Genomic DNA, 26,851 nt, shown 5'->3' on the forward strand with positions numbered 1-26,851 from the left:
TACTGTGATTAATAGTGACTTACGCGCTTTACTGCACTGCAACCGGCATTAGCCCTGGTGTTTGCATGAGCATTATTGTGGCAAAATCGGCTGTTTTCATTGAAAAAGTCTCCGTTAGCAAAGTTCAAATTGCTATAACAACACTATAAAAACCGGGCTTGCATTACTAATCCAAAGCTTAGCAGGCAAATGTTGACTGGACGCATCGCCTTTGTAAGCAAGCATGCTCAGATTTTGAATTTTTTCTGTTACCGGCGATGGCAACAAGGGAGACATCAGCAAAATTGGGGCAAAAGCCGCACTAATTTTGGGGCATTGATTTTTGAATTCGCGATCAAACAATCTGATTTCATAAGTTGGGCTGGCGCACTTCTGCAAGTAGGATTAGATCAAAGTCAAGGCTTTTGCAGTGTTGTTACACTTTACCTTATGATCGAGCGCTGAGGTCATTTTTTAGGCGGCTCTTGCAGCAATCCAAATTTAATTTTCTAGGCGTGAGGGGGATACAGGGGGCAGCCCCTATCAAAGCCTCCCCAAACAGAAGGGGAGGCATGGCATCGCCGCGGTCTTCTGGCAAGCTCCGCTATGCAAATCTTTGGATGGATGGGTACGTCACGCGATGGCAGGCCACAAAAAGTGTGTCACTGTTTTTCAAACAACATTTCTCAAACAAAAACAATTAGGGGCCTAAATAAGGCATTTTGTCACCATTTGAGAAAGCAAAAAGGGGGGGGGTGTAAAAGGCGTAGAAAGGCGTACATATCTGGTAATGGGTTAAGTGATTTACATAAATCCAGCGAATATTTGAAAGAAACTGTCCTAATGGTGATTGGTCAACAAGTGTTATTTGAAAATGTAGAAGATAAAATATAACTCTGCCTCTAAATGAAAAACAAACTTTTTATAAAGTGAATGTTACATGTAAATTCTGCAGGAATTTTACAGAAATTTCCTTGAGCAAGGCGAGTTTATAATTGACCATGTGAATTTAATTATAAAATGAAAAGGTATTATGGCAAAATGTAAACTTATTTTGACTATCAAATATTTACTCACTATATACACTTTGGATAGTCTTAATGTCTCTTTAAATAACTAATTTGTTGAATTAGACCAACACCAGGAATTAAGAATATTTTGGGTTTTTCCCAGCTTATCTGTATGTACAAACAAACTTTTACAGTTACAGCTTCAACAATAAGCACAACAGGTTGACTAATGTAATGTGACAGGCAGTGCACCATGCATCTGCAACAGTTAAAGTTTGTTTATAACCTACGGATTAGCTGGTAAAACCCCACATTTGCCGAGTTCCTGATAACATGAAATGTAAACTTATTTTGATTTTCACCTATTCACTCACTATATACTCTTTAATGGGCATAATGTCATATTAAATAACTACTTTGTTGAAATTTTATACACTTACCCCTGAGGTAAAGATGATATTAAGGATAAGAAAGCCCACAACCATTGGAACCAGGGCTATCAGGAACCATTGAGATACATAGGCAATTATTGCCAGTGAAAACAAGATCATCAACATGTTCTGTAGAAACATCTCACTAATGTACGGTAAACGCACATCAACTGTAAAATAAAGAAAACTTCTCTGTGATCTATAAACATAGAGTATGTATATAGTTAAAGAAACTCCACTGAGGAAAAAAAGCCTAAAAACATAAAGTTTCAATTTCTTCCGTAAATCAAGTGAAACACTTAAAATTGAAAAAGTCTGCAAAGGATAAAATAAAAATATGCTAAGAATTAAATAGTAATTTTTGTGCGATTCTTAGCCAGATTAGAGTGAAAAGCATAGTAACGTTATTTTGTGCAACTAGAACTCCGCGAGTCGGATGTGTCACCTTGTGAACAATATAGTTTAGGAGAAATGGCCAGGACAAAAATGAAATTTGAAAATCTACAAAGGGCAATAACTTAAAAAATAAGAAATGCAGAGCAGCAGTTTCTGTGCACTGCACTTCTTATCAATAAGATCTATCATCCTATTAAGTTTCAAGTCTAAAGCTTCTATAATTTATGAGAAATGGCCTGGACAAAAATAAAGTATGAAAATTAACAAAGGGCAATAACTCAAAAATTAAGAAATGCAGAGTACCAGTTCTTATGCACTGCACTTCTTCTTAATGAGATCTATCATCCTATGAAGTTTCATGTCCATAGCTTTTATACTTTAGGAGAAATGGCCTGGACAAAAAAAAGTATGAGGTGCAGAGTACCGGTTCTTGTGCACTGCACTTCGGGTCATTATAATTAGCATGCATACCAAGTTTGAAATCAATCCAACTTATAATGACTGACTTATGCTTCCGGACAAGCTTAAGGGGACGCAGACGACGACAATGACGCCGACACTGCCGACAAAAGTAATCCTTATATGTCGCCTTTTTCAAGGCGACACAATAAAAATGATGATTCTGGAAAAACCTGGAGAGGGAATGATTTGAAAATTTTCACAAAATGCTGAACATATGATGAAATAGTAACATACTTTCATCAAGATCAGAGGAGAATCTGTTTATAATTCTTCCAACTGGGGTTGTGTCAAAAAACTTCATTGGGGAAGCCATCATCTTCCTAAAAATGTCATTGTGCATGTTGCTGGATGCTCGCAGTGTAGCCTGAATTAGAAGAATAGAAAATTCATACAGTAACACAAATTTAATTTCCGTTTTAAAGCAGCACGCCTCCAGATTCATGCTAATTTTCATGAAAATTTTGAAAATGTATTTAAAAGTAAAATCTTGTGAGGAGAACAGAGGAAGTTATTGACATATTTCAACAGGCACTTACAATCCATGCAAACTATCAGAAAGAGATCAAAATATGCAAAAATAACCTTTATTGCCTTACTAACACAGTAGAAAATTGGTAATAAATACTGCAACATGAATCTTGTATCATTTAACCTAACTTAAAATCTAAGTACATTTTTCTCAAGTTAAATTTTCTTGAACTATTTTTGCCTCATCTGAAATCATGCAGCTTTAATTTAACAAATCTGACAAAAATAAGCTGGTTTTACAGAAAAATCAAAGTGAGTCAAAACATAAACAATATACCCCATAAAAACTTTTAGTATATTTTATATACTTGTTACTGACATAATGGTATACAGGGGTTTCCTTAATAAATAATCAACAATTAAACAAAATCTTAAAGTATAGTTAATATAACAATTAATGACACCCTTGTACCAGCATGTCACACGGAATATTAAATTAAACATTATCTTCATAAAAACTAAAGCTCTGAGCACTGTTACTATACTAATAAATGCCACACTGGAACTACAGACTGCTATATTAGGAATTAAGACAAGTACAATATTATGACCTGGTGAAGAGCTTAAAGTATAGTTACTATTTCAATTACTGCCACACTGGTACCATAACAAGAGCTGTCGGTAGGACAGCACGCTCGACTATTCTAAGTGCTTGATAGTATGACCCTAAGTGCATGTGTAAAGTTTCAAGTAAATATCTTTGAAGACCTTTAACCTTTAACCAAAATTTCAAAGTTTCAAAGGGGCAAATAATTCTGCAAATATTGCAGGCAGAGTTATGCAATTTTGCAAACTGATGTACATTGTTACTATAAAAAAGCATTTTAAATTTCAATTGAATATCTCAAGCAATAATTGAGATATTTGACTTTACAAAAAAACTTTAACCAAAATTTCTAAGTTCCAAATGGGCATAATTCTGTCAATAATATAGGCATAGTTATCCAACTTGTCAATCTGATGTACCTTGTTACTATAAATAAGTATTGTAAGTTTCAATTGAATATCTCAAGCAATAATTGAGATATTTGACTTTACAAAAAACTTTAACCAAAAGTTCTAAGTTAAAAAGGGGCATAATTCTGTCAATATTGTAGGCAGAGTTATCCAACTTGTCAATCTGATGTACCTTGTTACTATAAATAAGTATGGTAAGTTTCAATTGAATATCTCAAGCAATAATTGAGATATTTGACTTTACAAAAAACTTTAACCAAAATTTCTAAGTTAAAAAGGGGCATAATTCTGTCAATATTGTAGGCAGAGTTATCCAACTTGTCAATCTGATGTACCTTGTTACTATAAATAAGTATTGTAAGTTTCAATTGAATATCTCAAGTAGTAATTGAGATATTTGACTTTACAAAAAACTTTAACCAACGCAGACGCCGACGCGGACGCTGACGCCGACGCCGACGCCGGGGCGACTACAATAGCTCTCATAGTCTTCGAATAGTCGAGCTAAAAAATAAATGACTCAAAATCCACAAATACCTTCATAAAAACAAAAGCTCTGAGTACAGTTAAGAATATCATCACTGCCACACTGGTACCATAAACTGTTGTATAGAAGCTCAAGTTAGGATGATCTGAGATACTGTCACTGATAAATGTTGCATTTTCCACAGTAACAGTTTGATTCTGAAACAAAAAATGTTCTCATTCTTTAGATTAAATCATCATAGCCATATTATGGTTGGATTTAACATCACACCTTAACTATAATGTCATATGGCAATTCTCAAACACTACTGGTGGGAGTTGATTTGAAGTTAGCTAAATAATAATAAAGACTTTTATTAAAGAGGCAACATAGTTAGGCAAGCCCAGTCTTCCCTATGAGCCAACAGCAGCAGACATCCCTTACCATGGATAAATTGAAATTTGGATACTAAATGTAATTCCTAAATACAGTAGAACTTTAGTAAGTCATCAGCATCCGACTAGAAAAAGTGTCAAAATCATCTGTCAAATTGAACGATAAACCTTGACTTATGGTAAAATATTCTTTAATTATTTTTTCTGGACAATGTAAAAACTTTGACACATCCAAAAGTTTGACACATAAAAATTCGACTCATACATGTATATAGGACTTACACTTTTACACACATTGAGAAAATCAACTAATCAAAGTCTGACACATCGAAGTTCTACTGTAGTAGAATAAGACCATTTAAATTTTATCAGAAATGTCATTTCCCAATTTTTTTTGTGCCTATTTTCAGCATCACAGAAGCAAAAAGGTCAGCTACCTACCCCACTTTCTTGTTGTAACCAAAATGACAACCACCAGCCGGCGAAGGACTGAGAGCCTATGGCTAGAACAAAACATAACAACACGAGGACAGACAGTATGTAACCTCCTGCAGCTTTGATATACACCTGATACACTGGCCAACCAACTTTTCCTTCTTTCTTCTCTTCCGCAACTATTAACTTCCCACCTATAATGACAGAGAGTATGTCTGTAACTGATTCATATGTCAAATTCATAAAATCCATAACTCATAAAATATTTCACCCTACAAAGCTTATATAAGGACTTAAAAGCTAAGACACTTAAAAAGAAATTTCACAGAAGCAAAGAACAGAAAGATTCTAAAACAGGACAATGCTATGTTTGATTGTCAACTGAGTGACAATCTTTTATTGTAGCATGAAAACATGTCAGTAACAGGATATATCGCAACAGAATTTGTTAATATATTTCTATAAATATCAATCATCCAGTATAGGCTCTATGAGCACAGGGGTACAGCTCATTAAATGCTTACAAAATATGTGTTGGATAGCAGAAAAACATTTATCCTAAGTCAGAAATGAATTATAAGTCCATTCAAATTACACCATATACCAAATATAGATTATGTATTGGTAATGAAGTTTGATGGAACTATTATGTGGCTAATATATCCTCCATGATTTTTTCTCAGCTTGAAAATACAATAAAATTCTTATCTTAGCAGGACAAAAATCCAATAAAACTACTTAACAATGCAATACAGACTTAGAATGTTACAAACCCTCAGGTTTGGCTTCATCATCAACACTCATTGTCCTATTTGACATTACACTCATCTGTTTCAGCAAATCTTTCTTCACATCCTGTTTACCATCCTGAGAACATGCAGATATAGTTCTCTGTCTGGAATATACTGCTTTATCTACAGAGAACTGTCTGTGCAAAGATTTTGAACCACCTGTAGGAAGTACGAAGAGTTATTATATAATCATAGGCTTAATATTAGAGGTATTAACTTTTATTTTGCATTAAACACATTAAGAGTTAAAGGAATGTTTGTTTTGTAGGAATTTATGGCACACCAACTCTGTGAAGATTATAATTATGCTGACTTTTCTGATGTAGGAAGACCTCATGTGCCCTTTTTCTGATTATTTCAGGCAGGAGTAGCACCACAGACCTTCCATAATCTAGCTTGATAGACCCCTCATACAAATAATCCAAAGTCCCTTATGGGACTCTAACTCACAACTGTGAGGGGTAAGTGACAATTACCTTGTCGGCTCCATACAAAATGTAAAAATATTTGTGATCTTTGAAATGCTTTTTATATATAATTAAAGAAAATACAAACATTAATAACTAACCTAAACTGTCTATGCTAGCTTCTTTTTCTTTTTCCTGTGTGTAAAATATCTTTATTAGGTTAGCGTATTCTGTGTCGGCTTTCATCATCTCGCTGTGTGTACCCGTGTCTGTAATCGCACCGTCTCTCATGAATATCACCTGGTCACAGTTACTTAAATACTGAAATATAGATAGTCTGTAGTCTCTAAAATCTAAATTAAATTTCTGCTTGCCGTTAAAGTAGAGAAACAAAAATCTTTTATCAAAGCGTTATTGAACCGTCAATGAAAGTATACTAGGTTTAACTCTCTTTGTAATCACAGCTCTTATTACAACTACAAGTTATGGCATACTTTTATCTATATTCAGACAAGATTAAGAAAAAATATCTTGAGTCTTAAAAGCACTGTTTATAGGCAAACTTGGAATTACTCGTGTACATTCATCTGAAAAGAAAGAAGAATAAATCCCTACCTGAAGTTGATGAGTTACAAAGAGCACTGTTTTTCCTTTCAATTGTTTCATGATACATTCTGAGAATATATGTCTTCCTATGTGTATATCAACTGCTGAGAGAGGGTCGTCCAATAAGTAAATATCTTTATTACTGTAGACAGCTCGTGCCAGACTGATCCTTTGTTTTTGTCCTCCACTGAGATTGATACCTCTTTCTCCTATCTGAATTTTAAGTAAAATAAAATTGTTATAAAAACATATACAGCATATGCAGAGAAACACACTTTGGGACACACAGATTTTGGTTTGTTTCTGGCGCTTCTTGTGTGTGTTGAGTTTGTTTAACATTGTACCATCACTTTACAGAACATATGGCAACATTCCAACTTTATTGGCAGTGGCATGTTTTCCAATGTGTCTAGGTTGATATATAAATAAGTCAGTCAAAATTATACAGTCGGATAAGACTGTCAGCCATTTGGAATGTCAGTCTTGCTTCATACTGGTGAACTAGGTCTGCTTTAAACACTGCTATAGCTAGTTATTTCCCTTTCCTTTAATCAGGCCTTTTGTAATTAAGTTGTAAAAAAAGACAGTTTTGTCCTTTAAATTGAGACAGATTCACAAGTCAAAGACCTGATGTGTCAAAAATTTTACACAAGTCCCTTCGACTTACCTAAGTTTTACAATTTCTAGTTCTGATTGTTTCTTGAGTAATATTAAGAAGCCCTTTTATTTATTTTGTTTGTTTGTTTTTGTTGGATTTTAAGTCACATCTACACTGTAAAGGTCAAATGGCAACTTTCCAGCTTTACTGGTGGATGAAGACCATCATATACCGCTTCTCGCCTTACTGTAAAATCATTATTATTCGTGGGGCATGAATTTTCGTGGGTAGGTCAATCCACGAATTAATGATCCAACCAAATTTTATTGCAACAAAAACTTCTTGTCATGTCTCTATTCTATATATTACACACATGCATCGGTGTTGTTCTGCTGATTGTTGTGTAATGATTGCCCAGAGGCAAGAATTAAAATTATTGACAAGTCTGTGTGGACCTAAAGATATGTACATGGGGTAAGTAAAATGTGCTGCAATTAAGTGTAAGATTACTTTTACTTTTGGTTATTTTTTTTATTTTTTTTACAAGAAATTGAAAATCCACGAATATAAAAACCCAAGAAAATGCCCGTTTTGATAAAACCACAAAATTTCATGCCCATGAAGATAAGTGAATTCGCAGTATTTCAGGCACAAGCTGGCACCTGAGTAAAACCACCAACCTTCAGTAAGCTAGCTGGCTATTTTTTTTTTAATATTAAGAATCTCATACCTTAAACTATCAACCACTGCTTTATATTTTGTAAGCAAAACATTTCTTTGACTAGGAAAACATATTTTACTTTTGGAATAGGTTCTTGAACAACATTTCATCTTGTATACATATCTAAATTTAGTTGTTTGTAAACTTACCTCTGTTTGATCCCCGTCAACAAAATCAGAAAAATCTTGTAGTAAAGCACAGGATTCTACCACTGCATGATACCTGTAATATGAAACTATATCTTATATTTTGTCAGGAAATATTTAATGTTACTCTTATAAAATTTCAGTACTTCCCTGTACATGTATAATACATGGCGTTAATCAAGATAAATAAAGATAACACAAGAATATAAAAGAATAAATGTTATATCTTGTTATACAATTTTTTCCTATTTTATTGGCAAACCAGGAATTATTCTTTTTCAAAATATAAACAACACTTTTTCAAACTGCTTGCAGCAGAGATATATTTTTACACACTGTAAATTTTATTTCTAGAGGACATACCTATCCGGGTCATATGGTTCACCAAACAAGATATTCTCTCTAACTGTAGTGTTCATAACCCAGGCCTGCTGGGTGACATAGGCAAGTGTACCTTGTACAGCAACCTTTCCTGACACATGAATCATCTGTATAACAAAACCTTTATAAAATATCTCCTCCATATACAATATATACTATAAAACATTTTTACAGAATTTCTCATGAAACGAAATATTATATTGTATTGAATGATATGTCATCAAGGATCATCACATTGACTTATGCTCATGCCATGCGGGCATCTGACGGCAAAGTTTCTAAAGCTAGAGGTGAGTACCTTATAGAGGCATAAACAAGACCCTTTAAAATATTGTAATAGCTAATCTGCAATGAAATTAGACCAAAAGACAGGCCACAAAAAATTCACATTCTAGCAGAAAAAACACTTGTCCCTTATCACTATGGCTTTGTATAAAATCAGGATCTATATATTCTTTTAAGTGAAGAAGCTATCCAGCTATCTTATGAAAGGCAGGTGGTTAAAAGGTGTCCATCCTTTCCTGTAGTTGTGCAGTTATACCCTAGGTCTTCCTTCAACAATAAAAGCTGTGATGTTCCAATATCACTTATGTGTTTCTGTATGACACATCAACGCACACACAGGCACATATGCACGCGCACACGCATTTGATCAACACCTGATGAGCCAGAAACTATATATTTCTTAAATAAATTCATCTATAGCATTGATATTATATAATGTTTCACTGGGTGTATTATAATAACTTACCCTTCCTAGCACTGCAGACAGCAAGGATGATTTTCCACATCCCACACTACCACATATACCTATAAGTTTACCCTGTAATACATATAGAAATAGTGAACATAACAAAATATGGTTATCTATTAATTGGTTTTCAATTCATTCTAAAAGGGACTCCACTGGAAATAGTTATTCTCTATTAATTTCCATTTGATGTCCAGTAACATGTTTGCAAAAATTCCGATCATTTTCTCACTCCGTTTTTCCAGAATAATTATTCTAACTGTGACTATGACTGAAAATTGCAACACTCTTCTCTCAAACCGGTTAAGAATTGCATAAAAATATAATTTTCAATTTATTTCTGAGTATATTTCTTAATTATATTATGCATATTTATTTGTTTTAATTGCACCAGCTGAGCTATGTTAGAAATTCAAACTTTAATTTTTTTAGTTTTTGAACCTCAGTGGAGATCCTTTAATGTATTTGTTTAGGGTCTTTTAGTCTTTTGAAAAAGCACTTTCCTATCATTATTAAACATGCAACATTGCTGTGTATATCATTTTACACAAAAGGGGATAAGCACTGATATATGGAAAAAAACTTTAAAAGCATTTCCATTGAGAGGTTACTTGCTTATTTTGTAGTTTTCAAATAAACTTGTAAAAAGGCAAGGGTGTGCCAAGCCCATATATGCAAGCATGCATATATTCTTTATCAACTAAACTAGAAAACCGTGTTCCATTCATTCACCTTTTCAGCAACAAAGGTAAGGTCCTGTAGGGTTGGTGTATCAACAAAGGGTACATCACCATTGACATGCTCTGATTCCTTCAATTTCTGTAGTTCTTCTTGAACTGTCATACCATTACTTGCCTTTGTCTTTGAAACATTTTCTACAAAAATATAACGCACATTCTAAGTCATTGCAACCATTCTAAAAAATGTCATATGGCAAATTACAGCTTAACTGGTGGTGGAAGTCACCTAAGGTGCCTGTTTGCCCATTACGGGAGGTCATTAAGCAGATCATATTCCAGAAGAGCCTAGTTTGATCCTCGGTCAAGGCTATTTTTCTGGGGACAACTGATCTCGGAAACTGAGACTAATGGTCGTTTGTCTCTCAATGCAGATTTACAAATCATGTGGGATAAGAAGTCAGTCACTTGCAGAGAATTTAACAATTACTTGTCAGTTATCAAGGAAAAGCATGTTGGCTTGTTCAACAACCAAGATGACCACAATTGTGTTAAAATTGGTGCAAAAACCAAAACAAACAAATCACTTCCGATACTCATCATGCATTATTTCAGGCACAAGGACACATCCATGTACAGCCATCAACCTTTCAGAAGCTAACTTGAAAGCTTTGTTACATGCAATAAGAAATGCATTTATTCAAAATCTCTGTCAGAATTAACATGCTCAATTTGTGGATTTGCCCTGCTTTGAATTTTGAACAGTCCATTTGAAAATCAAAGCATCTCAATATCAAAATACAAAAAATTGAACTACCAACATAGCCTTGAGCCTTGTCAGATTTCAAATCCATTGCACAGATGGCCTGGCTCTAAACTGGTGGCAAATGCTAATCACCTTCAATTATAGCAGGTCAAGGGTAAAATTACCTTTCTTTTTGCCATTCTTCTGTCCACCTTTATCACCTGTGGATTCCTTTTCCCATCTAAATGTTGTATGGTTAAACACAAGGGCATATTTATCATTAAACACTTGCCATGGGTGGGGTTTGATCTCATCCATTAACATAATGTTCTGAAACAACAAAATTTCTATGTTATAACTGGCATTAAAAGACACACATAAAAAACATTTATGTTAAATGGTTACCTTCTTCAAATTTTAACAGCTAGTACAATTGATAAGGATTGATGCCTGTTGGTTATAGTATTACAGATGTATCCTGCCAAATAATAAACTAAACAGCAACTCTGGAATCATTACCTGAGTACTAAACTGTCAATTTTCTCTACCTTTTTCATATATATTCATTTATGAAATGATCCACTTATAAGTCGGGGGTTCAATTTTACACACTTTTTCATGCTTTCTTTTAACATTTCTGTGATTAGATGGCATTTTGATGTAAAAAATAAGCTAAAACATGGCTTATCAGAGAGTAAATATAGTATAAATTTGTGCAGTTATTACAGTATAGCCTCCTCAGTATGTCACTCTGTACAGCAACTACCTCTTTATAACAACATTATTTCCTCCAAAAGTAAAAATCTCCACTATATTACACATCTGTAGAGCAACACCTCTAATCAACAACCAAAATATTTCTCTCCCAAAAGGTGTTGTTCTGAACAGTTTATACTGTTACACAGGGTTGGAATTTAGGTACGTATCCTTGCTAATAGCTTGTAGAATTTCTGAACAGAGTGTGCCAATAAAAGCCACTCGCATATTTAATCGAGTGAATAAAAAAAGAAGCTAAAGTCTATGAAAGTCTTTCAAAGTAGACTTCCCCTTATGTAACATTACTTTACCCTTATTTAACTGAAAAATGAAGTCCAATTTGCCTGCATTATGCTCCTTCACTTAAAAATCACACTATAATTTTAAACATGCATTAAGTGCATAAATATAAAGCCATAACACAGTGTGTACAAAGTGCGCTCTGAAGTGGTCATTATTAATGAATATACAATATAAACATACTTTATTAAGATAATTATATACCTTGTATCTTTTAAAGGACACAGCAGCATCCGCCAGTGCTTTGACTGCAAAGGGTACGACCCCTACAGTAAATCTCATAGAATTCAGCACTGCTATAATAGTAAATGCCTGAAAATATAATACACAAAATATATGTTTTTTGTTTTTTTTTGGTTTTTTATCAGATTTTCTCAATGGTGTTTTCAGTCGAGCTGCAACTTTTTCTTTCAACCCTTTACATGCTAAATATTTAAACAGATTTGTCAATTTTTAGAAAATTGTTTAGTGCAGATCATGAGCAGATGGCATGGGTGGCATGGATGTGGCATGGATTCTAAAGCCTCTCAGGTAAATAGTATGCAGTCAGTGCTAGTAACAATATCTTAGGTAAAAGATTATGCCAAGTTGTGTAACATATTTTAAAAGTTCATTGTTTGTTTGTTGGATTTTAAGTCAAACCAACAAAGGCCAGGGTCGCTTTAGAAGCAGCCCTTTTGAGCATTGTAGACCCATCAAACCCTACATAACTTACATTTGACCTAAACTAATAGATAAAATGTTTCAATGGTTTCACAATGCCACAAGACACAGTTTAGTGACCATAAAAGCAAGCCTTCTTAACTGAAAATTTACATTATTATTGCTTAAATATTGTCTCATGATAAAAGTTGCTGGACTGTTGATTTACTTCACGGAAATTTGTTTAAAACCAATTAAAATAATTGGCTAAAAATATCATTAATATAATTGGCCAGATATCATTAAAATAATTGGCTAAAGATATTATTAAAATAATTGGCTAAAGATATCATTAAAATAATTGGCTAAAGATATCATTAAAATAATTGGCTAAAGATATTATTAAAATAATTGGCTAAAGATATCATTAAAATAATTGGCTAAAGCTATCATTAAACTGTAGAACAACAAACATACTTTTTTGTATCAGTTAGAAACATTAGAGGAATCTTTTATGTTATTGTACGCACATATATTAAAAAAGCAGCTGAGCCACTGCAAAGCAAATTTGGCAGCTCTACCACAAGAGAGATTTTTATCATTTTATGGAAACAAACCAGCTATGTTTATGTGTAAGCAATTTGAAGTTAGCAATTTTTATATACCAAAAAGTTTATCTTAACTGTTAAAGGTTCATTTCCAGTTGTAAGGAAAGTAAACCAGAAGAATACTTTACTTAATTTCCAGTGATATAAAAAGTACACCACAAATATAACTTTATTTTCTATGGTGTAAGTAAACTTTAACTAATGCAAGTTCCTTACAAGTGGTGTCGACAGTTTACCATTTCCACTAATATACAAAATACACCAGAAATATACCATTTCCAGTGATATAAAGAGTATACCAGAAGTACACCATAGTTAATTTCCAGTGAAGAATGTCAGAAGTTTATTATAAATCGTAGTTAAACGAACTATTTTATGGACAGTTTACACACTTATTGTGCGTATGAATATATTCATCTTAACCATGAGCAAAGTAACATTCAGAGGGGTAGAAGGCACACCAGAAGTATACATAAATTGATGTTAGTTAGTTTTCTGTGATATAGAAAGTAATGCAGAAATTTACCTTCAATGAAGTACTCAGTTCATTTCCTGCTGAATAGGAAATTATTAAAGAACTTGCTTTCACTGCTGTTAAGTTCATTACCAGTTGCATGAAAGTTAGAGAAGAAATTTATCCTTATGAAGGTCATTTCAGGCTGTGTAGGAACTAAAGCATAAACTAAACTGAAGGAAGTTAATTTCAAATTGTATAGAAACTGTAGAAAAAATTTTGCTTTTAATGACGTAAGTTCATTTTCACTGGAATAGATGGTATGACAGAAATTTACATTCACTGACTGCAGTTCATTTCCCTTTTGTATATATAACAGCAATTTAACTCAAATGCTGTAAGTTCATTTCCCATTGAATAAAAACTTTACCAGAAATTTATTTCCAGTGGTTTAAAGGGTATAGCAGGAATTTAATCTAACTGATTTAAGTTCATTTCCCATAATTGTGTAAAAAAACAAAACTGTAGCAGAACTTATACTGATATCATTTCCAGTTTATTCACATTAAGATTACCAGAAATTTACCTTAATTATATTAAGTTCATTTCCCAATGTAAAACTAGCAGAATCTTACCTTCACTGAAGTAAGTTCATTTCCTGTCAGAACATATGGAAGGAAAGTGAACACTGCAGCCATAACTGGCACCAGGGGAGCCGCTGCAGTACTGATACTTTGTACATATGCCCCCTTTTCTAGAATTGCCCTTTCCTCTGCTCGTATCACTGTAAAATAATAAATTGAGCCGCGTCACGACAAAACCAACATAATGATAATGGGTTTGCGACCAGCATGGATCCAGACCAGCCTGCGCATCCGCACAGTCTGATCAGGATCCATGCTGTTCGCTTACAAACCCTATAATAAGTAGAAAAACTGATAGCGAACAGCATGGATCCTGATCAGACTGCGCGGATGCGCAGGCTGGTCTTAATCCATGCTGGTCGCAAACTCATTATATTGGTTTTGTCATGCCACAGCTCAATTTAATTCATTCAATAAAAGGCACATTATGTCTTAGAAACGTAAAAATAGTTCATTTTTCAGAAGAGAAAAATATGAAATTTAAAAAATTTAAATAATCATTTCAAAGCATGTTACATGCATTTCATCTAAAGAAAGTAGCAGAAGCAGGAGGAATGATGTAAATGAATAAACTGGGATGTATATTGAATAAAACTTTGTAACTTTAGTTCTATAAAAACTTTGAACAGATTCTTAAGCATTCACTATTTCTTTCCTTTAAATTCATTTAATTTTTTACCATCATACCTACCCTACTCAAACTGGCATGGGTCAGAGGAGGGGGAAAAATACATATTACTAATGCTGGCCTAATATACAGGCTATTATTTATTTAAACAGTTATTTTCTTACCTGAAATAGTTTTTGCAAATGATTGTTCCCAGGCATACATTTTGATCAACTTTATACATGTTAACAGCTCGTTCATCATCCGTACCTATAAACACAGATTCTATAAACAGATTGCTTTTTTTTCTTAAATAAAATATGGGGACCTCCCTGAAAGAGCTCTTTGCAACCCCTAATTTCAAATGTCTTGCCTCTTAATGTTTTAGGTCTTATGTGTTTTAATCCCACCAGTAAGGCCTCATTGCCAGAGTTGTTTTGTGCCGCTCACTTTGCCTTAAATTTCCCTCAATTAACAGTGGGTTTGAACCCCACCAGTAGGGCCTCAGTGAATTTATAGAGGCGCTAGAATTCCTGATACATGATGTAAGTACCCCCAAAAAATACATCCAAATTAAATTAAAAATCAAATCAATTAAATTAAGTTTTATCAATGTTAATTCATTTCTTTGTTCTGTTGTTCTGTTACTTTAGTTGTGAACAGTTCACAACTAAAGTAACAGAACTACAGATTAATAAATTCAAGATCATTATTAATTCAAAACTAAGGTAAATGGACATAAGATATGTTAACATGCATTCATTTCTAAGTTCATGACTAAAGACAATGGAGTAAAGATTTAATAAAGTGAATATTTCTTTTGTTCACAACACAGGTAAATGGATTTGAGATTTGATAACATTAATTTGTTCACAGCTAAATAAGTGGATTGTATAAGTTAAACAAGAGGGCCATGATGGCCCTAGATCACTCACCTGCCTTATCAAACTCATCCAAACAATTACCTAGACAAGCATTCTGACCAAGTCTCATGACAGGTGAGTCAAAAATGTGACCACTACAGTGATAACAAGGATTATCCATATTTGAGCAGTGCGACCTAGTTTTTTACCCAGGTGACACATATTCAAACTTGACCTAGAAATCATCAAAACAAACTTTCAGACCAATTTCCAGGATACTTGGATCAAAACAGTAGCAACTAGAGTGTTAACAAGATTTTTCTATTTTTTGCTCCTGTGACCTAGTTTCACATGCGATTTCGAACTCATCCAAGCAATTACCTAGACAAGCATCCTGACCAAGTTTGATGATAATTGAGTCAAAAATGTGACCACTAGAATGTTAACAAGGTTTTTCCATATTTGGGCGGTGTGACCTAGTTTTTCATCCAAGATGACCCATGTTCGATCTTGACTTAGAAATCATCAAAACAAACTTTCAGATCAATTAACAGAATATTTGGATCACAACAGTAGCCAGTAGAGTGTTAACATGATTTTTCTATTTTTAGCTCCTGTGACCTAGTTTATCATCCGAGATGACCCATGTTCGATTTATTCCCAGCAATGACATAGACAAGTTTCCTGACCAAGTTTGATGACAATTGAGTCAAAATTGTGACCACTAGAGTGTTAACAAGGTTTTTCTATTTTTAGCTCCTGTGACCTAGTTTTTCATCCGAGATGACCCATGTTCGAACTCATCCGAGCTATCACCTAGACAAGCATCTTGATCAAGTTTGATGATGATTGATGCAAAAATGTGACCGCTAGAGTGTTAACAAGGTTTTTCTATTTTTAGCTCCGGTGACCTACTTTTTCATCCGAGATGACCCATGTTCAAACTCATCCGAGCTATCACCTAGACCAACATCCTGACCAAGTTTGATGATGATTGAGGCAAAATTGTGACCTTTAGAGTGTTAACATGGTTTTTCTATTTTTAGCTCCGGTGACCTAGTTCTTCATCCAAGATGACCCATGTTCAAACTCATCCGAGCTTTCACCTAGACAAGCATCTTGACCTAGTTTGATGATGACTGATGCAAAAATGTGACCTCTAGAGTGTTAACAAGGTTTTTCTATTTTTAGCTCTGGTGACCTACTTTTTCATCCGAGATGACCCATGTTCGAACTCATGCGAGCTTTCACCTAGACAAGCATCTTGACCAAGTTTGATGATGACTGATGCAAAAATGTGACCTCTAGAGTGTTAACAAGGTTTTTCTATTTTTAACTCTTGTGACCTAGTTTCTCATCCGAGATGACCCATGTTCGAACTCATCCGAGCTATCAACTAGATAAGCATCCTGACCAAGTTTGATGATGATTGAGGCAAAAATGCGACCGCTAAGGTGTTAACAACTTAATGTGAACGGACGGACGACGGACAATCATCGATCCTAAAAGCTCACCCTGAGCATGCTCAGGTGAGCTAAAAAACAAACATTTATATGTTCACAACTACAGTAAAACAATATTAACTAAACAAAACACAACATCTTCAAGAAATCTAAATGTCTTACCCTTTTATCTGTTATAACTATACACTTTCTTCTGTAATATGTGGTCAGCTTAGAAACAAAATACTGGAAAAGAAAGAGAAATAACAAATTAAACATAATTATGATATAGTTATCAAACTTAATCTTTAACCAAGAGTGATAAGTCTTTGCCACCAGTATAGAGCTAGGCCAGTCTGTACAACTGTTGATAACTTGAGAAAAAGTTTTTGATAAGTACTTGGAAAAATGTCCTTGATTACTGAAAACTGTTGATTACTTGAAAAAAAATGTCTTTGATTACTGTCGATTACTTGAAAAATACTGTCAATTACGTGAGAAAAGGTCTTTGATAACTGTTTACGGTCCACAACTTGTAAAAAATGTCTTTGATTACTGTGGATTACTTGAAAAAAGTCATTGATAACTGATTACTTTCTATTACTTGAAAGAATGTCTTTTTTACTGATAACTGTTGATTACTTGAACAAAATGTCTTTGATTACTGTCGATTACTTGAAAAATGTTTTTGATTACTGTGGATTACTTGAAAAATGTCTTTGATTACTGTCAATTACTTGAAAAATGTCTTTGATTACTTTGGATTACTTGAAAAATGTCTTTGATTACTGTCAATTACTTGAAAAATGTCTTTGATTACTGTCAATTACTTGAAAAATGTCTTTGATTACTGTCAATTACTTGAAAAATGTCTTTGATTACTGTCAATTACTTGAAAAATGTCTTTGATTACTGTGGATTACTTGAAAAATGTCTTTGATTACTGTGGATTACTAGAACATCTGTGTAGTTTCACAGGTCTCTGTAGTATCAGTAATTCAATTTTTTGTATTTCAGTACTGTCATCTATTACTGCATTGTTTCAAATTCAAATCGGATTGAATCCATTACAGAAATTGAGCCGGTTACTGGCAAGGCAGGAAAAATCAATATTCATTAAACAGCGTCAGTCAAATTACATTTTAATGACATGATGCAGTGTAAAAGATAAACTTCTAAACTCCTTCGTGATTTTGAATTTAGATTAACGAATTACTACTCTTGTAAACACCTCGATTACTCGTAATCATTTTCTGATGATGATATAAAATTAGCATATTTAAAAGTATGCCTTTAGTTAATTAAAGAAAAAAACGAAATTATTTCAATTAAGTATATCTCACTTTCAGTATTAAAATGCAAAATTTGCGTCGTGCTCTGAATACAGAGTTACCTTAAATCTTCATACAAAGATAACTAAAAAATTTCTTAATATTGCATATTCTTTCATTTCAAACACCAAAAAAAATGAAATTTTTTCTTTGCATTTCTGACTTTTATAAGTTAATGAGATTGAATGCGCGTAATGTGTTTACTTAAAATAAACTTGTAGCGCACTGTATTGAGTTGTATTACAATGCTGTAATGTGTTGTGTTGTGCTTTACTTTACTGTACTGTACAAATGTCCTGCACCATTGTTTATTGTACTGTACTAATGTTTATTGTTTTGTATTGCATAGTACTGCATATTTGTACAGTGCTGTTGTTTAATGTATTGTACTGCATTGCACTGAATTATTGTTTATTGCAGTGTACTGTAATGTACACTGTGCTTACTGGGGCATCCATGGCCGAGTGGTTAGGGTCGTTGACTTCAAACCACTTGCCCCTCACTGCTGTGGGTTCGAATCCCGACAGGGACTTTGGATTCTTTCATGTGAGAAAGCTATCCAGCTAGCTTACTTAATGTTTTAGTTAACAACATGAGTATTGTTATATTGCATGTATGTGCAGGAAAAATTGACTGAAATTCCCCCGCAAGAGAAAATTCCCCATCCTACATGTACAGATTTGTTCCCCTGAAAACACAGGCCTAGACAAGAAAATGCTTTCACTTTTATCTACCTGGTTAATCATTCAGCTCCTATTCTAATAACAAAGTCTATGAATTAATGTTCCATCCATTAACCCTTTCGCTGCCAGAGAGTTATTGTTTTATTGATCACCTATTCGCCAGAGAGTTTTCTAAGAAATTACTATATTATTAATTAATATAATTATTATCATTATTTGTCATTAGTATTATAATAATTATATATGTTTCCAAATATACTTAGATAATAATAATTATTGTTGATGGTATAATTTTCTTTATATTTATTATTTTTATTATCATTATTAATTTATTATTATTATTATTATGATTATTATAGAAACGGCAAAAGCCGTCCATATGGCAAATACGCCGAAAATAACAGGGACGGCATAAGCCGTCCCTATGGCAGTGAAAGGGTTAATAAACAATATGCTTCAATACACTTACCATGATTGGATACATTATTCCAAATATCCCTATGGCAATCAGGGACCAAGGACCAATGAGAACGAGCATGTAAACGAGGCCCATTAACAAGATCACCGGGCATGGCAACAGAAGAAGGCCAATAACTACAGCATCAAATATACGCTGACTATCATTGGCTACGAGATTCACAATCTGCAATTAAAAAAATATGTATTTCAACCAATATCATGCTAAGTCTGTTTATTAAACCATACATAAATATACTTTTTGTCTACTAATGTGTCAGTGGGCCTTTAATCCTTGCCCTGCTTAATTTTCATAACAGTTATGTCCTGCTAAATTTTCGAGCTTTACCCTGCTTAATTTTTGTTACAGATTTGCCCTGCTTAATTTCTCTAATAGATATGCCATGCTAAATTTTCGAGGTTTGCCCTGGTTAATTTCCATAAAAGGTTTGCCCTGCTTAAATTCCATTATAGATATGCCCTGCTTAATTTTTGTAATAGATTTGCCCTGCTTAATTTTTGTAATAGATTTACCCTGCTTAATTTTTGTTATAGATTTGCCCTGCTTAATTTCTGTAATAGATCTGCCCTGCTTAATTTTCATAATGGATTTGCCCTGCTTAATTTTAATAATAGATCTGCCCCGATTAATTTTTGTATTAGATTTGCCCTGCTTAATGTTTGTTACAGATTTGCCCTGCTTTAAACCTTGAGCAGTTCATCAAAGTCACAGGGATTCCAGTATCAAAACAGAAACAGAAGTCAAAATACTGCTTGGTTTACATTCAGCTACATTTGTAACTTTACAACACATAACTGCAAGTTACGTGTTATATTCTTCAGTTGTTTATCATATTACATGCTCTTTTAACTTTATTTTAACATAAATTAACACATATTTGACATTCCTTAAGAATTTAATATAAAATTATATGGATTTCCAAGGCATAATATGCCTTTAAGGTTTAATTAATATGATTTCAGGATGATGTCAGCAAACTGTACACCAAAGGTCTGACAAAACAGTTAAAAAAACCTGCTGTGCAGGCCCTATCATTTTTCAGACTGCTAAAATACAGTGGTGAATATCAAGTGTAGTTAATTGAGCAAATCATATGTTTTATATAAGAACAATCTATCACAAAGAAATGTTGACATATGAAAACATCTGACATTAAAAATTGTTTAATATAAAGCTTTATCGAGAAGTTAATTGTGTAAAGTTTGTTTAGAGACAGAATTTTCAGTACACAGGTATAGTATTACCTCTGTACAGCAGCCAGCTGTACAACAATATCACCTCTTTACAACAACCATGAGTATCATTTTTACCATGAGTAAATAGGACAATAGTCAATAATTTAAATCTCTGTTCAGCAAACACCTCTCAAAAGCAACCAAAATCTTTGTTTTATAAAGGTGGTTGCTATACAGAGGTTGTACTGTTATATTTACCTCTCCTACAGTCTTGTCTCCTAGATTTCTCAGCCTTAAAATCTTCCTAAATAGCAGACCTTGTGCACCAGCTTTTACTCTTACACCTTAACAGAAAAAGATCATATATTAATATTGAATTAATTATTCATTTATTCATATAGTGATTTATATTTAGGTGAGCCATATATTTTGGATAAATTTTATGAAATACCATTTGGAACAGGATCAACTGAACCACAGGTCAGAGTTTTGAGGTCAGGATCAAAATTTCTATTACCTTGGTAAAAATCCAAATATTTATACTACATGAACATGTAAAATATCTATGCCCTTTCAGTTCTTTTGAAGATGACTTTTTTGTGTTCCCATGGCAACTAAAATTTGCATGTTAAACAGAAATGATTTAGATTCATGCATGAAACCTCTATGGAGTTTCTTCAAAATTGACGTAAGGGTATTATAGTAAGATGTTGTTAGGAAAATGTGGACAGATAAATACAAGACAATAACTTGCCATTGTATGATGAAAGGTCAACAATGTTGATAGGTGAGCTAAGAAATCTGCACAACAAATAGGAAAATAGTATTATTTACCTGCTCTATAGTTAATTTGCCAAGTTAGGCCAAAAAATAGAGATCTGCCTAACTCTGTCACACTAATTGCGGCCACCAGTCCTAGGCCAAAACCGAGGTTAATATCACCGGAGTTTAGGTAGAGTAATAATCTGTGTAGAACAAAAGCCTGAAATGTAACAGACAGAACATATTTATGATAATTTACAAAAGATTTAATTCAGAATTCTGCAAATGTGGGTTTTTCCTAGCTAATCACCCTGTACAAACAAACATTGATCCATATAGCTTCAGGATGCACTACCATTCACAATAGATAAGTCAACCTGTTGCCCTTATTTTTCGAAACTTTAACTGTGATAATTTGTTTGTACCACAAGATTAGCTGGGAAAACCCAAAGTATTCTTAATTCTTAAATATGTGGACTATAACTTACAATATTGTAGATAATACATAATATAGAAACAATAGATGTTTGTATAAACATTCTTAAAACTATACAATATTTAGAGTTTGAAGAGATGACCAACTGGTAAATGGCGTCTTTTTTTTTCTAACCTCAGTATCATAGGTCTTAACCCTCCACAGGTCCACCTCAACTTATCACCTTCCAGAAAACTCATTCAAAATTGGACAATATAAAATGCATATTTTATACACAATTGAGCTTACAGACATATTATGTTTAAACAAAGAGATCATATCTTTACTTGATGCAGAAAAATACTTTTTCAAATATAATTTCAATATCTATTCTGATAATGAATTAAAATCTTTACAACTGATAATAACATCACAAATTCATAAAATCACAAATGACATCACAAATTCATTACATCACAAATTTATGACATCATAATAAACACTTACAGGTGTAGAGAATGACAGTGCACAGGAAATGACTAAAGCTATGAACGTTAATATTTCTCGTGTCCTTGCAAATCGGAGTACGGTCATGAAGAAAGACGCTTTCTCTGTACCTTTCTTGGCAACCTCCTCCTTCCATAGCCTCTCCAATCTGAAATAATATCAGATAAAATAGATGATACAAGGTGACCTGGTGAAACAGTTATTCATTTCAAACCATGAGGAAATGACCACTGTTTACTTCAGTCAGTTCAAGATGTAAGTTCAGACTCTGAGAAACAAACAACAGTTGTATAACATACACAATCAATCATTGCTGCTTGCATTGAAGGGTCGAAATGTGCACATACATGTAAATAAAAGTCAAAAGGGTATTTAATACATTGTATGCTACAATGCATTTAAGCCAATCTGTATTAAATGTCTCATTTTTGCATTTTAGCCAGCAATGATTTTTTAATACCAGGAAATAAAAAAATATAAAACCAAAAAGTTTAGTCATTCCCAAACATACCCAGGGGGCCCTGCATTTTTCCATCGACCAGACTCTAATTTTTGTAGTACTTTTTGATTTCGTTTTAAAATAAATGAACTTTAAAATTCATTTCGGGGGAAAAAAATTTTTGGGGAAAAATAATCTAATGAAAAGGGGAATTTTTTTTCTTTTTTTTCGTGAAAATAAATATTTTCATGAAACTAAAAAAAGGGGCCCCACAAATTTTTTCAAAAGACCCGGGACAGTGATAAAAAATATGCGCTTTTTACCTTTTTGAGTAAAAAAAATTATTCAATTTCACGAAAAACGAAAATAACCTTTTTATCTAATTTCAACATCAAAGGAAAATGGTTAAGAACCCCCTTGCTTGCTACGCATTTGCAATTATACAGCGCACAGTAATATAATTATTGTCTTGTTTTGCACGCGATATTTAGCGCTACATTGTGACTTCACGTTAACGATCTTTAAGCGTCTGTACAGCGTTAATGACTGAATTAAAGATATTGGTGTTCAGATTTATTTTCTTAGTTAGACCATTTTCTATCTTTCGAGATAGTTTTCAAAACAAATTAAACAAAAAGTTGTTTTGTATTTATCAGATCTTTCCGACAAAATGGCGAAAGAAGTCCCTTAAAATAAATATGAGTTTTGACTCTGCCCACTTTCATATTTATATTTCATATTTGTTTTTTAAAAAATATGAAATATATTTGATTGATATAGCACCATATTTCATGGGTAAAATTAAATAAAATTTTGTATACTTAAAAATTCATGATGCTAATAATATCCGTCATATGTTGCTATTTGGATCAGAATGTCCGTCCCAAGGGAAGTATGAGTAGGTCCCCGAGGGACGGAGATTCTAATTTGGACCGCAAACATGTCAAATATTTATATCTTGCATATTCTACCATATTCCGTCATATTTTAAATGCTTTATCTCAATCAAACAATTTTCAATAAAATTTTATGGCATGTCACTCGTAGCTATTTTCGTACAAAGGCGTAACAAATTAACACTTCATTTATAACAGGAAAAAAGCGTCATCCTTAAAGCATGCAGTTTCATTCTTAAATACCCCAAAAATGAGATCATTTGAACACGGTTCATTGATAAAATACGTATGGCATGAGACTCATCTGGCACCCTTCATCACACATGTAAAACCGGCATGGGTAAAACTAACAAAACGTCGGTCCGATATACAAGAAATTACCTGTCAGCATTAGGTTTGGTTTTATCACTGTCTCCTATACTCATATCTTTAATGGTGTCAATTCCTTTCCGATATATGTTCCACATCATTGACGTCTGCCAACTGAAGGTCATCAAGGACAAACATCCCGCCTTTTCCATAGGAAACTCATCTTTTGCCCTAAAATTAAAAATTGATTTTTTTGAAAAACTAACCTTTTTTATCTTAAGCAAGTTTATCTATGACCATAAAGATTTGATTTTAGAGGTATACTTATCGTTCTGCCTAAAAAATTAGACTCTGTCCTTGATGGTAGATGCCTTATTTCCTTTGTACTTAAACATATAAAAGAAAGAGAAACAAAGTTGTTTTCTACCATATCATTAAAACTTCTCATTTCAATAATACCGTAATCACATACTGTATATAGGCTCTCATTAGCATTTTGAGACTCAGGCTTACAACTGCCTTTGGTCATGAGAAGCAAGTACTCCAAGTTTTATAAAGATACCTTCAAACTATTTGAGTTATGGGTTACATTAGTTATTGCATGACGACAATGATGCCGCAGCGATCATAATAGCTTGACTTTTTCTTCAGAACAGTCAAGTTAACAAGTACTTAAAAGTATAAATATCTAATTTGCTGCTTATCTAATGAAAAATCTGCAGTCTAGGCGATCAATTTTGATTTTAAAATGTCGTATTTGTTCAGCAGCCATTTGCATTATACAGAACATGCTCATGTGATCCACTTTTCCTAAATGTGAATTTTCAGGGGGTAGAAGGAAGCAAAGTAACTGTTTTAATGGAGACATTGGGCCTTTAATATTCTGGCCCAAATTTGCAATAACAAGAGCCCTGCACATAACATATCAAAATAAATCGCATAAACCAAACTTTCAATAGAAAACATGTACTTTCTTTTTACATATCTAATCTTACCTTTTCTCAAACCGGATTGGTATGGCACCTTTCAATGAGTTTTTATAACGTTTGAATTTTTTCCGGTGTACAGGGTAGCCCGGAGACAGAGAACCGCCGACATCCAATTGTTGCAAACTGAAAATATAAAATAATAGTGTATAATACAGTATAATTTTGGAACAATACTTAAAGCTAAATAATGATCACAAGAATATGGTTTGTATTTTACAAGTAGAAAAAGCAGATTCATTGTGTTCTTAAACTTCATAGAAACTTACAAATGATCAATTTTTGTTATTGTTTATACAAAGGCAGGTACTTGCATGACTTACTCAAAACAATTATAGCAGATCTATGCAACAGCTGCGGGCTATTCAACATAACTTTTTTATCATTCTTTTAATCTATATTTGTTTCAAATATGGTTATTCTCATCTCTGTTCTACAACAGAAGTACAGACTCGGCATTTGTCAACTAAAAATAATCGGAATTTTGCACCAACTGTCGGGATACAGACCGGAATAACCCAGCACATTATAACTGTTTGTGATAATGAGGCTGTGTTCCATTAATACTTTAATAGTTACCCCATGCACTTGATATTTCTGCCTGTGTTAATTCAGGCTTTAAATTCATGTTATTGCATATACCTCATAAATTTTGTTTCAAAAATGAAAATAGGAAAGCTTAAATATTTCTATTTCAGCAATATTTTCTAAAGGTAAAGTAACATTATTATTAATTTACAACTTAATTCATACTGAAGGCAAAATGACGGCCTTAAAAAATGATATGAAACAAAGCGTGTTATTCATTGTTTAAAAACTTACTGTTATTTTTAAAAAATTATCAATCAACATAATTATAATTATCATTCAATTTTTTTTCAAGACTATCATATCATTTTTTTTCTATAAATTACACAAAATATTATCCTTACCTTTTTGTTAAATTGTCTATTCTGAAATCTATATCACTTTCAGTTTGTACTGGACCTTGACCTTTGCCCTCATCCTCCGAATCACTACTACTACTATCACTGCTTATTAATCCTGTCTTCTCATTGGTTGATTCTTCTTCAGTTTCCATGGTTACATCTACATCATCAGTCATTGCTAGTTTAGCGTCTTCAATTTCTACGTCATCTTTACATTTCTCTAATTCTACATCACAGGGGTCAAGGCCTGCACTTGACTGATCTTGAGCAGCAACCTTGACCTTTTCTGTTGTCATGGCAACATCTCCTTCCTGTTCTGCTTTTTCAAGCAGATTTTTTGTGTCTGAGTCACGTGAAGACATTGTTAATCATCGTTCACATCTTGAATGAAATGCGTTCAGAATACGACTTCTAATATCCAAGTAAACTTTTGATGTTCTTCAAATAATCATTTCACCTGTGGTTCATCTGTTCACCTGATAAAATAAAAAATCAGTTTTTGCAAAAACGTTTATTACATTTCAAAAGTATATTAACTTTGATTAAAGTACCAATGCAAGCTGTGCATAGCTAAATGCTAATTTATTCATGAAATCTGCATTTAGAATTTTACCTCAATAAACAAAAAACAAAAACACATACAAGTGAAACAATAGCATGAATCTAAACAAATGAGAAAACAAAATTATTTTGTGTTGTTTTATAGTTGTAAGATTTCATAGGAGTGTACAGTATGACCCACC

General features: G+C 33.2%; 1 protein-coding gene across 1 annotated transcript; it reads right to left on the minus strand.

Moving 5' to 3' along the window:
* Positions 1–1,423: 1,423 nt before the first annotated feature.
* LOC132753755 (ATP-binding cassette sub-family C member 5-like) lies at positions 1,424–26,601 on the minus strand (the record flags this gene model as incomplete). Its single annotated transcript, XM_060744279.1, has 23 exons — positions 26,112–26,601; positions 25,189–25,305; positions 24,266–24,424; positions 22,550–22,697; positions 21,700–21,847; positions 21,124–21,209; positions 19,682–19,855; positions 17,382–17,444; positions 15,079–15,163; positions 14,278–14,426; positions 12,143–12,250; positions 11,068–11,212; positions 10,193–10,335; positions 9,461–9,532; positions 8,692–8,816; positions 8,332–8,404; positions 6,873–7,076; positions 6,419–6,578; positions 5,833–6,009; positions 5,066–5,253; positions 4,301–4,447; positions 2,513–2,642; positions 1,424–1,590 (listed from the first exon to the last, which is right to left on the minus strand). Coding segments are annotated over exons 1-23 (3,327 nt in total), but the record flags the coding sequence as incomplete, so codon positions are not given.
* Between the last annotated feature and the right edge of the window lie 250 nt (positions 26,602–26,851).

The sequence above is a fragment of the Ruditapes philippinarum genome, unplaced genomic scaffold, assembly GCF_026571515.1.
Source record: "Ruditapes philippinarum isolate M1 unplaced genomic scaffold, ASM2657151v2 ctg208_1_1_1_1, whole genome shotgun sequence".
Taxonomy (NCBI): domain Eukaryota; kingdom Metazoa; phylum Mollusca; class Bivalvia; order Venerida; family Veneridae; genus Ruditapes; species Ruditapes philippinarum.